The 12737-nt window shown below is 45.3% G+C and overlaps 1 protein-coding gene across 1 annotated transcript in view; it reads left to right on the top strand.

Annotated features, from left to right (window-relative positions):
* The window catches only part of FGD5 (FYVE, RhoGEF and PH domain containing 5), a 139858-nt gene that overhangs the window by 124824 nt on the left and 2297 nt on the right, over positions 1–12737 (top strand). The window contains 3 exon segments of the mRNA XM_030206261.1: positions 1331–1464; positions 6315–6443; positions 8378–8532. Of these exon segments, the coding sequence (XP_030062121.1) occupies positions 1331–1464; positions 6315–6443; positions 8378–8532 (418 nt within the window).

Raw genomic sequence — 12737 nt, 5'->3', positions numbered from 1 at the left:
ATACTTCTTACAATGTCAACACAATATGCAATTAAATATTTTAATAGACAGCATAGGGTGTAAGCAAAGATGGAACACATAGATAAGACAGGAGTTAGAAAATAAGGGGACTAATGTAAAAAAAAGTTGCACTTAAGGTCAGAAAGGTGATTGAATATTATCTTAGCTAAACATATCCGGCTATAGTATGTGCAGCTGGTATCATTCTGTGTGTGTGTGTGACTGACTAGCAAGTTAATAAGTTCTTTCATTAAAGGCCTGGTTGAAGAGCCAACCTTTCACCTCCTTCCTGAACTAGAGATAGTCTTGTGTTAAGTGGAGCATTTCAGGGATGCATTCCAAAGTGTGGGGGCTACTCTGGAAAAGGCATGTTTGCGGGTATCACATCACGTAATGTCTTTTGGAAAGGGTGTGGCTAGGAAAACTCCTTGGGAGGATCTTAGTGTCCTTGGAGGTGTGTAGAAGGTCATCCTGTTCTTCACCTACTCGAGGCCATTTCCTGTAAGGACCTTGAAGATCAGACAGCGTTTTAAATTTAGCCCTGTATTTGTAGTAATGGTAGCCAGTAAAGTTTTTGCAAAAATGGTGTGATGTGATCACGTCGCTTACACCCTTGATTCGGAATGATGCAGCAAGACTGATAGAAGGTGGTGCAGACCCTTTGTTGTCAGACCATTGTAGAGTGCATTACAGTAATCCAGTCTTGATGTTATCATGGCATGCACAAGTAAGACAAGATTTGCCTTCTCGATGTAAGGAGAGAGGCAGCGTAGTTGTCGCAGATGATAGAAGCAGCTCTTGAAGGTTGCTTGGATTTGGGGGATCAGAGTAAGTGTTGAATCTTGACTGTATTCCAAGGTTCCTGACTTGTGATATGAGGGGGGTTCATATTTCCTAAAAGAGATTTTGATGTCAGGTATGTACCCACTTGTGTTAGGGACTCAAAGAAGCTTGTTTTTGCTTGGGTTCAGGGCAGGCAGAGTTTGTTGTGTTTAGCCCATTCTTGAATTGATGTTAGACAGGTAGTATGTTTATTCAGGGCTGTGGGTAAGTCAGGTTCAATGGGTATGAGTAGCTGCATATCATCCGCGTAGATATAGAACTGAGTGTCCATCGATCAAATCAGCTCGTCTAGTGGCTTGAGGTAACTATTGGTGACAGTATCGATCCTCGTGGTACCCCACAGGTCAATGCCCATGGTGTTGATGAGGTGCTGCCAAATAGTATGGTCTGTTACTGTACCTGTCTGATAGGTAGGATCTGAACCACGCAAGTACTATTTCATTGATACCTGTTTCTGCCATGAGTATTTTCTGCCCTGGTTTTGCAGAGCTGCCTGCAGTGTCTGTGAGTTACCCACCACCCTCCGCCCGCCTTTCTGGCAGTGCGTTTTCCTTTGTGTTCCACAATATTCAGCCCACTGCATTCAAGAAACAAAAGAAAATCCCATCTGCTCTTAAGGAGGTAAGCGAAATGAATGCTGCCTGTGAAAAAGGCAAGAGCAATATTGTACTGCCTTCTAAAGCAGTCTGTGAAACAGCTTGGGGGGGTGGGGTGGGGCTATACTACTTCCCTATACTGACAATGGGCGGGGGGGGGAGGGTTTAGGATGCAACATCCTCTCATACACTAAGGTTTCTTATACTGTACTGTGTAACTGTTTATTGAAACTTTTAAACAAGAGTGAGACTTGCTCACCCACATTCATTACCAGGATATGGGACAAGGACAATAAAATGATAAAGGGGATGGAACACCTCCCTTATGAAGAGAGGATAAATAGATGAGGGCTCTTCAGCTTGCCGAGGTGATAGATGTAAACAGGGAATTTCTTTATTTTTTTTCATAAACCTTTTGCAATTTCCATCTAAAATAAAACCTTGAAAAAGAACAAGCATTGATTATAGAAAAAAAGCCCAGCGAAAACACATAGAAAATCCTCCAAACAGGAAAACAAAATAATAATAATAATCAAGCTTGATTAAGCCACATTAGAGGAGAGCAGGTTATCAACCATTTACTAAATTAAGTGACTTAAGAGGTCAAAGGCATTGACAGAGAAATCCCTCTACCTTCCAAAAAGAATTGTAACTGAACAGGTTCAGAAAACACATAGGTATGTTGATCAAGGAAAATTATACATTTGTAGGGAAATCTCAATTAAAATCTAGCTCCTAAGGAAATAACATGAGGTTTTAGTGCCAGGAACTTCTTCCTATGTAATTGAGTCCATTTAGAAATATCTGGGAAAATAGACACTTTCCACCAAGAAAAATGAAGTCCAAGAGCCTGAAATACAAATGTCACCAATAGAGTTGACCTTGCAATCACTTCTTCAGTAGAACACTCCAAAATTCATGTTATATTCCAGTGGTGTACCTAGCTTGCTTGCCATCCAGGGCAGGTTGCTGCTGTGCATCACTCCCACCACCTTTCCTCCTAGCAAGAAAGTGCACAGAGTAGTTGCGCGGCTGTTGGCGTCACCGGTCCCCTGCCCCAGAACAGGAAGTTATGTCAGAGGGGCAGGGAACTGGCGGAGCCGACAGTCATTTGACTGCTCCGTGCACCTCCTGAGGATCGCCACCACTGCCCCACCCTTGGTATGCTACTGTTCTATTCAAACTATCAGAGGAAACATTCACAACCAAGCCAGCATCTGCAGAACTTGAATGTTGTCCAGATACTGGAAGATGATAAATCTTATTCAAAGGCGGAAAACCAGCAGCAGGGTAATTGAGTTTTCCTTCAAAAATCTGTAAAACAGATCTTTTGGAGGTAGTCAGAAGTTTAGGAAAATTTAATATGTGTAAGTTTAAATGCCTAACATAATTATCAAAGAAACGGGGAATTTACCCTTTCGGATAGTCCTGGTGTTAGATAAAAACAAATTTAAGAAAGTTGCCAAAGGTTGTGATCAAGGTTTCAAAATAAAGTTCTTAAATCAACATAAAATAAAGCATTTCAACAAGTGTCTGGAGGACATGCTCATTAACTATTAGAGAGGAAGGTTTGGAGTGAGCAGCAGCAAATGGATCTCCATTTCCCTGTTAGGATCTATTTGAGTATTTTTATAGGTAACCCAGATGTTGGACAGGATGCTGGGGTTGATGGACCACTGGACTGGCCCAGCACAGCATGTCCTATGGTCCTGTGACATGCACCAGTTAGCTGAAGAATCAGTAGTGGTCTTGTTACTTCTCACTGCTCAACTGGTTCTGATCTCACCCTGCTCAGTGCTGAAAGTTTTGACAATATTACAGTGGCATAGCCAGAAGTCAATTTTTGGGTGGGCCAACAGGTTGGATGGGTGGGCACTAGACAGTGGTGTGCTGGTAAATGTTTAACAACAGGCTCTCTCCCCGGTCCACCTCTGCGCCCCCCCCCCCCCCCCTCAAAATTGCAGAGCTGGCTATAGCTGGGGAGAGAGCCTGGGGGGGGGGGGGGGGGGCAATGCATTACTGTCTCCAGGAAAAAAAAATTTAAATGATCCCAGGTTCCAATTCAATTCATGTTTAATGTGGGATAAAATGCCATAAATAAGTAAATAAATATAAACTTTTAATGTTGAGCACCTGATTCTCAAAGTGGACATATTCCAAACACTATAATGAAAATAAAATGATTTTTTTCTACCTTTGTTGTCTGGTGACTGTTTTTCTGATCATGCTGGCCCAGTATCTGATTCTGCTGCTATCTGTCCTCTTAACTCCGTTTCCAGGGCTTCCTTTCCATTTATTTCTTTACTTTCCTCCTTTCTTCTTCATTTCTTGCTCTATATCCATAAGTAAAAGCTGGGTCCTCTGCAGACTTGACTGTCTAGTGGATCCAGCTTCTGCCTATTTTCTTCATCCATGTGCAGTTTTTCTCCTCTCTTCCTTTTCCCTCATCTCATCTCCTACCTCATTCTTCCATCCCCTCCATCCATGTCCAGCATTTCTTCTCTCTCCCTTCCATCCATGTCCAGCAACCCTCCTCTCCCCTTCCCTCCATCCAGCAACCCTCCTCTCCCCTTCTTCCACCATGTCCAGCAACTCTCCTCTCCCCTTCCCTCCATCCACCAACCCTCCTCTCCCCTGCCCTCTACTCTCCCCTTCTTCCACCATGTCCAGCAACCCTCCTCTCCCCTTCCCTCCATCCAGCAACCCTCCTCTCCCCTACTTCCACCATGTGCAGCAACCCTCCTCTCCCCTTCCCTCCATCCAGCAACCCTCCTCTCCCCTTCTTCCACCATGTCCAGCAACTCTCCTCTCCCCTCCATCCAGCAACCCTCCTCTCCCCTGCCCTCTCCTCTCCCCTTCTTCCACCATGTCCAGCAACCCTCCTCTCCCCTTCCCTCCATCCAGCAATCCTCCTCTCCCCTTCTTCCACCATGTGCAGCAACCCTCCTCTCCCCTTCTTTCACCATGTGCAGCAACCCTCCTCTCCCCTGCCCTCTCCTCTCCCCTTCTTCCACCATGTCCAGCAACCCTCCTCTCCCCTTCTTCCACCATGTCCAGCAACCCTCCTCTCCCTACCCTCTCCTCTCCCCTTCTTCCACCATGTCCAGCAACCTCCTCTCCCCTTCTTCCACCATGTCCAGCAACCCTCCTCTCCCCTTGCCCTCTCCTCTCCCCTTCTTCCACCATGTCCAGCAACCCTCCTCTCCCCTTCCCTCCATCCAGCAACCCTCCTCTCCCCTGCCCTCTCCTCTCCCCTTCTTCCACCATGTCCAGCAACCCTCCTCTCCCCTTCTTCCACCAAGTCCAGCAACCCTCCTCTCCCCTTCCCTCCATCCAGCAACCCTCCTCTCCCCTTCTTCCACCATGTCCAGCAACCCTCCTCTCCCCTGCCCTCTCCTCTCCCCTTCTTCCACCATGTCCAGCAACCCTCCTCTCCCCTTCCCTCTCCTCTCCCCTTCTTCCACCATGTCCAGCAACCCTCCTCTCCCCTTTCCTCCATCCAGCAACCCTCCTCTCCCCTTCTTCCACCATGTCCAGCAACCCTCCCCTTCCCTCCATCCAGCAATCCTCCTCTCCCCTTCTTCCACCATGTGCAGCAACCCTCCTCTCCCCTTCTTCCACCATGTGCAGCAACCCTCCTCTTCCCTGCCCTCTCCTCTCCCCTTCTTCCACCATGTCCAGCAACCCTCCTCTCCCCTTCTTCCACCATGTCCAGCAACCCTCCTCTCCCCTGCCCTCTCCTCTTCTTCCACCATGTCCAGCAACCCTCCTCTCCCCTTCCCTCCATCCAGCAACCCTCCTCTCCCCTGCCCTCTCCTCTCCCACCATGTCCAGCAACCCTCCTCCCCTTCCCTCCATCCAGCAACCCTCCTCTCCCCTTCTTCCACCATGTCCAGCAACCCTCCTCCCCTTCTTCCACCATGTCCAGCAACCCTCCTCTCCCCTCTCCTCTTCTTCCACCATGTCCAGCAACCCTCCTCTCCCCTCTCCTCTCCCCTTCTTCCACCATGTCCAGCAACCCTCCTCTCCCCTCTCCTCTCCCCTTCTTCCACCATGTCCAGCAACCCTCCTCTCCCCTTCCCTTCATCCAGCAACCCTCCTCTCCCCTGCCCTCCATCCAGCAACCCTCCTCTCCCCTTCTTCCACCATGTCCAGCAATCCTCCCCTTCCCTCCATCCAGCAACCCTCCTCTCCCCTTCTTCCACCATGTGCAGCAACCCTCCTCTCCCCTTCTTCCACCATGTCCAGCAACCCTCCTCTTCCCTCCATCCAGCAACCCTCCTCTCCCCTTCTTCCACCATGTGCAGCAACCCTCCTCTCCCGTCTGCCCTGTTTCCTTCCTGCCCCCCCCCCGTACCTTTAAATATTACAGTTTTGCTGGAGTCGCGGGCAGCCGGCATTGAAGACATCGGCAGGCTTACGCCGGTTCCAGCAGCCTTCCCTTCCCTCGTTGCAAGTCGGATGATGGCTCCGCCCTCTTCTGACGTATTTCCTGTTTCTACGAGGGCGGAGCCATCATTCGACTTGCAACGAGGGAAGGGAAGGCTGCTGGAACCGGCGTAAGCCTGCCGATGTCTTCAATGCCGGCTGCCCGCGACTCCAGCAAAACTGTAATATTTAAAGGTGCGGCGGTGGCGGGGCAGTGGCGGGCTGGGGAGGCAGATGCGGAATCGGAGCTCAGCCTGCTCCCTCCGCTCCGCTGCCTCCACTGCTGGGTGGGCCTGAACCAAAACTGGGTGGGCCTGGGCCCACCCAGGCCCACCCGTGGCTACGCCCCTGCAATATTATTTACAGCACATGCTTGGTGCATTTACTGGTCCTTGCTACATACTTATGTACTTATGTACATTAATTTTCTTTCTTGTTCTGTGTCAGGCAGCAGCATCGGATGAAGGTGCGTCAATCAGCGGTTATCTCCACAGGTGTAAGAGGGGGAAAAGGCATTGGAAGAAACTTTGGTTTATTATCAGAGGCAAAGTCCTGTATACATACAAAGCCAGTGAGGTGTGTACCCGGGTCCCCCGTTATTATTCAGCTCTGAACCTCCTTTGTATAAAGAAAGGAGGCAGACCCATGAGTTCAAATCCCAATGCTCATCCGTCTCCCTTTTATCTACAGACATAACTAAAAAGGCAGTGTGACATTGTGAAAAATGTAGGGATGGTATATATGTAACAGACGCTATAATAAGGGTCAATTCTATAAATTTAATCATCAAAACACTGCTTGAATTCTGTGACAGACTCGGGGTGCCCAATGCATTACTGAACACTGGCATAACTCAGCATTTATGCTTTACCTTTTAGGCAGCCACTTGTCAATAACAGGCATAAAGTTTGCACTTCCGCATGTAAAAGTTTGACAAGCCTCCTCCCATTTACACTCCTCCATCAGGCCAGCCCATAATTGGATATCTGGTACTGGCCTCCTAACATAGGTACCTTGTTTTTAAATAAAATGCTGCTTATAGAATTACTCCCCGTCTACAAGGACATGCATTGACAAGAAGATGGGTGCACTTGTGCACAACCATGGTGCAGGCAATGCTCAGGGCTAGGTTTTGAAGAGTTTAAATGTAGTCTTTGTAAAATGTGCATTCTCAAGCTGCTGTAAATGTGCTCAGCTTCTGTGATTTTTGCAGCTTTTCTGGGACACTTTTATAAAGACACTATAAACTTGTATGCAGAGTTATAGAATAGCATCCTTTACGTGTGTAACTTAATAATTATCTGCTAGTTGGTGTGAATTATTGGCAGTAATTGGCACTAGTTTAGACTAGAAATTGAGCACACACAATCTATAGTGAGCAACTGCAAGGGGGCATGGACCTGGGAGGGACAGGGAGTGTTGACCTGGGAGGGGCAGGGGGTGTGGACCTGGGAGGGGCATGGGCAGGTCAGGGTTGTGCCTAGCACTTATTATAATTATGTGCCTGACAGCAGTTAGTCTCAACCATTTGCTCCAGCCATTGATCTAACAAGATGCTCATGCAAGCAACTGCAAGGGGGGTGTGGACCTGGGAGGGGCAGGGGGCGTGGACCTGGGAGGGGCAGGGGGCATGGACATGGGAGGGGCATGGGCAGGTCAGGGTTGTGCCCAGCACTTATTATAATTATTTGCCTGACAGCAGTTAGTCTCAACCATTTGCTCCAGCCATTGATCTAGCAAGATGCTCATGCATAAAGCTAAGTGTGTAACTTTGAACTTAGGGTAGTGTTTTAGAACAGCAATTTGTGCGCTTAGCACATCTCATCCTAGCCCCTAACGTTCAGCGACCTGTAGAAAATTACTCCCATAGAGGTCTATTTCTATTATAAAGTAGGCTTAAAGTTGGTGCCTGTTTATAGCCGTGACCATAGGAGCCAACTTTTTAGAATTATTGGGGGTGCTAAGCCCAATGGCAATAACCCCTCCCTGGACACATACAAGGAATTCTCTCAATATTGGGGGTGCTCAAGCACCCACAGAGCCGGCTTCTATGGCCGTGACCCCATTATAAAATTACTCTATGTGCCCAGCGTAGCAGTCACTGTCTGGTACTGCACAGAAAACATGACTGACAAGCATCAAGGCTGTGGTGTTCAGCTTGTAGATGCGGATTGCTACCTCACATCCAGGTTGTGTGATGTTTTCTATCTCACTTGCTCAGTGACTGTGACAGTGGGATCTACAGCATGTACTGAGTAGGCGAAAGGTACTGTCCTGTCATCCTATCAGTATCAAGCAGCTGAGTTGCAATTTAATTTGGTTTGGGGACTTTTCTGGATTTTGCCACTTATGGCAGATGAAATTTATGACTGCTGGGTGTAAGTACATTAGCAGTGAATTACCTTGACAGCTCATAAATTACTGCAAATCCATAGTGGGTTTGTTAGCTACAAGTTTCTGCTGGAAAACCCGAGTTCTCTGCCTTACTGTTCTCTTCTCATGGGCTACAGGATAAAATAGCCAGCGAGAGTTTGCCATTGCTGGGCTTTGGGCTGCTCCATGGACACCAGGAAGGAAGTACAGGTGGAGGAACCATTTTCCATCTCTACCACAAGGAAACTTTATTTTTCAGTTTCAAAGCAGAGGAGAGCAGCTCAGCACAGAGGTACAAACATCCCCATCCTTCTCTTAAATTGCCTATACATGTAACATCTTAGGAATGCCAGAAGTACTATGAAAATACTATGAAGCAAGTACTATGATGAGCGTCAGCAGTAAATTTGAGAGATCGTGCTCCACGTGACCTGGCTTACGAATGAGTTTCATTTTTGTCATCATATGTGCAACACTAATCCATTTGGAGAAATTGTCCCCAGGGCAAACTCTCCAGTTTGTATTACTCGCTCCCTGCTTTTCAAGGATCCTATAAACCTATTTGCATTATAGGCAAGTCTCCCACTCCCATCTTAATTGGAAGCAGTAGAGAGGAAATCCTGGTGGAGAAAGTAGCTGCTTTCAAGTATAGAAAGACCAGTTTCTGAAAGTACATTGCAGAGGGTGAGAGTTGCAGTGAGTTCACAGGGAATACAGGCTGACCCTGGACTCAGGCTGTGACAAAGGACCCAGGTTCAGTTTCCCTCAGTCGAGGTTGGCTGGTGATAGCAAAGTTCAGGAGAAAGAGAAAGTGAGTGGTGCTACTGAAGCTAGCTAGCAGCACAGAAAACGTTTTTCTCCAGTACTAGGGCTGCTGAGGGTCCCATGGTACTGCTTGAGCAGAGATGGCAGAGACTGGGGAGTCTAAAAGGAAAGGGGGAAGGGCTAAAAAAAACCCAACAACATAGAAGCTGTTTGCTTCAGCTTATACCTGTGTTTGCAGACCTTCCCTGCAATTGCTCTACCTTCTGCCTTGTCACAGTTCACACTCCCCAGTATCTGATCAGAATCCCTCCCAAAAGTGCAGTTAAAGTATGTCAGAAATACTTGGAAGAAAGTAACTGTGGCATTCTTGTTTTGGATAGGTTTATATTTAGCCCATGCCTTATTAGAGTGGAGAAGTAGCCTAGTGGTTGTGCAATGGACTTTGGTTCTGGGGTACAGCTCCTTGTGACTTTGGGCAAGTCACTTAACCCTCCATTGCCCCAGGTACAAATAAGTACCTGTACAAACTATGTAAACCGCTTTGGATGTAGTTGTGAAAACCATAGAAAGGCGGTATATCAAGTCCCATTTCCCCACATGAAAGAATTTAGAGGCCTTTTTACTAAAGCTTAGTGCACACTAAATACTGGGAATCCTATGGGCCAAGTAGCACATAATAAACACTAAGTTGTAGTAAAATGCTTCTTAGTGCACACAAAATAGATTTAACGCATGTTAACCTATGAGTTAATACACAACCAGTCAATTTGCATGCATTTTAAAAAAGTATTAATTTATGTGAACATAAGTACATAAGCATTGCCATACTAAGGCAGACCAAATGTCCGTCAAGCCCAGTAGCCTGTTTCTAACAGTGGCCAATCCAGGTCTCAAGTACTTGGCAAGATCTGAAAACAGTACAATAAATGTTATGCTCCTTATCCTAGAAATAAGCAGTGGATTTTCCCAAGTCAGTCTTAATAATGGCTTATGGACTTTTCTTTTAGGAAGATAGCCAAACCTTTTTTAAATCCCACTAAGCTGCTTTTATCACATTGAGTGAAGAAATATTTTCTTGGTAGCTTCATTGCGTGCCCTCTAGTCCTAGTATTTTTGAAAAGAGTAAACAAGTGATTCATGTCTATCTGTTCACTCATTATTAGCTGCTTTAGCCTTTTCTCATAAGGAAGTTCAATCCCCTTTATCATTTTTGTCACCCTTCTTTGTACCTTTTCTAATTCCACTGTATCTTTTTTGAGATGATGTGACCAAAATTGCACACAGTATTCAAGGTGCGGTCACACCATGGAGAAATACAATGGCATTATAACATCCTCATTTTTGTTTTCCATTCCTTTCCTAATAAGACCTAACATTCTATTTGCTTTACATACTGAGCAGAGAGTTTCAATGCACCGTCAATAATGACATCTAGATCCTTTTCCTGGTCACTGACTCCTAATGTGGAACTTTGCATCACATAGCTATAGTTTGGGTTCCTCTTTCCCACATGCATCAGTTTGCACTTGCTAACATTAAACGACATCTGCCATTTGGATGCCCAGTCTCCCAAGGTCCTCTTGCAATTTTTCATAATCCTCTTGAGATTCAACAACTTTGAATAACTTTGTGCTAAAAGCAAATACAAATCAACTTATGCATCCAGTTTTTCCTACATAAGCACACAACTGTGGAATGCATTATCAAAAGCCGTGAAAACAACGTATGACCACCTAAACTTCTGGAAATCACTAAAAACTAACCTGTTCAAAAAGGCATACCCTACCGATCCAACTTAAATGCCTGAACTCTGCAACACAACGAAACCAAAGCACGTAATGGACATAACTCTTCCGCTCTACGATTCCCTAATGTGTCTGTTCCACATGAACCTTATCCTACCACAACATCACTTTGTATTTGTTCATAGTGGAGTTGGCGAACACCTTTCCGGTACTATGTAAGCCACATTGAGCCTGCAAATAGGTGGGAAAATATGGGATACAAATGTAATAAATAAATGTAATGACCTCACTAGTTATTCCCATACATAGATTTATAAATATGTTAAAAAGCAGCTGTCCCAACACAGACCCCTGTGGAACCCCACTATCAACCCTTCTCTATTGAGAATACTGACTATTTAACCCTACTGTCTGTTTTCTATCTTTTAACCAGTTTTTAATCCACAATAGAACACTATCTCCAATCCCATGACTTTCCAGTTTCCTCTGGAGTCTTTCATGAGGTACTTTGTCAAACGCCTTTTGAAAATCCAGATACAAAATATTGACCGGCTCACCTTTACCCACGTTTGTTCACCTCTTCAAAGAAATGAAGTAGACTGGTGAGGCAAGACTTCCCTTCACTAAATCTATGTTGGCTTTGTCTCATTAATCCATGTTTATGCATATGCTCTGTAATTTTGTTCTTTATAATAGTGTCTACCATTTTGCCAAACAAACTGAAATAAAATCTGAAAATTGGGCAAAGGCCATAAGTACAGTTTTTTTAAATGCATTTTTCCCTGCACACATCCCTACTCACCAGTTAAATGCATAGTAACATAGTAAATGACGGCAGATAAAGACCTGAACAATCCATCCAGTCTGCCCAACAAGATAGGACTCACAATCTAAGTTTATACCTAAGGTGAGGAACTACAGTGGGATTTAAACCCTGGTTTCTCTTGTTTGCAGCCTACTGTTCTAACCATTACTCTACTTCCTCCACTCCTGGAGAGAAAAGTTTTCACCTTCCCCTTGAGTGGTCCTGGAGAAAGCTTAAGTTTTGTTGGGCTGTGAGACCACATAAAGGATCAGCCAAAAAGATGTAATTATTACCTGAACTTTAAGACTGCACAGATCTCTTTATAAGATAAATACTCCATAGTTAACCTGAAGATAAATCCTTGCCGTGTGCACATGTATGGCCATTTCGGATTTAAAAGTATTGCTGCGGAACAACATCCCTAAGGCTTGTAGTGGGGAAATAGTGTCTCAGAGGTTGGTAGTAACGATGGAAAATGTACCTGGGAGCAGTAGTGCTTTTACAAGCAATTGTTTCCTTCTATGGGTGGTGGGGGAGGGGGGAATGAGAACAGTGTATTTAATTTACTTTAGGAAACCATTCTCAGACCATACCCACTCAAACCATATGTATATCAACTTGTCCTGCTTCTGTGTTTCATTGACTTGAGCAGGGTAGGCAAAAATCACTGTAAAAGTAGTTGAAACTGGCCACTCTTGAAAGTGATTTGATGGCTAAAACCTCACTGACCTATGGTGACTGCATGCCCAACCTCTTGGGAACCTTGGTAGTAGAACTGTTGAGTTTCAGCTTTCCACTATCCACACATTACATCACAGGAGGCATATGTGTCTCTAACCAGCTCTTGTTTCTTTTATCTGTCATTCATAACCCACAAAATTAGTCCAGCCACTTAATGCAGCAAACAACATGACATACATAAAATAAACAATTAAAAACAAAGCAAAAACCAAACAATGACATGGCCACAGTTACGAGACCAAGCAGTAATTTAATGAAAAGCCTCACTCAGTGAGAAATGGTCATAATGGTAACAAATAGCAAAGAATTGTGGAACGGAAATTATGAAGTACATAGTTACAGAATGGACTGACCAATGTTTTGGTCCATACTATTTGGGGGGGGGGGGGGGGGGGGGGGTTAGTATTAGAACTAGTTAATCTTAAGGGTTGGTGCAGCTCC

This window comes from Microcaecilia unicolor, chromosome 6 (assembly GCF_901765095.1).
Source record: "Microcaecilia unicolor chromosome 6, aMicUni1.1, whole genome shotgun sequence".
NCBI lineage: Eukaryota > Metazoa > Chordata > Amphibia > Gymnophiona > Siphonopidae > Microcaecilia > Microcaecilia unicolor.
The sequence above is the reverse complement of the archived record's forward strand: the minus strand, read 5'-3'. Positions and strand labels throughout refer to the sequence as shown.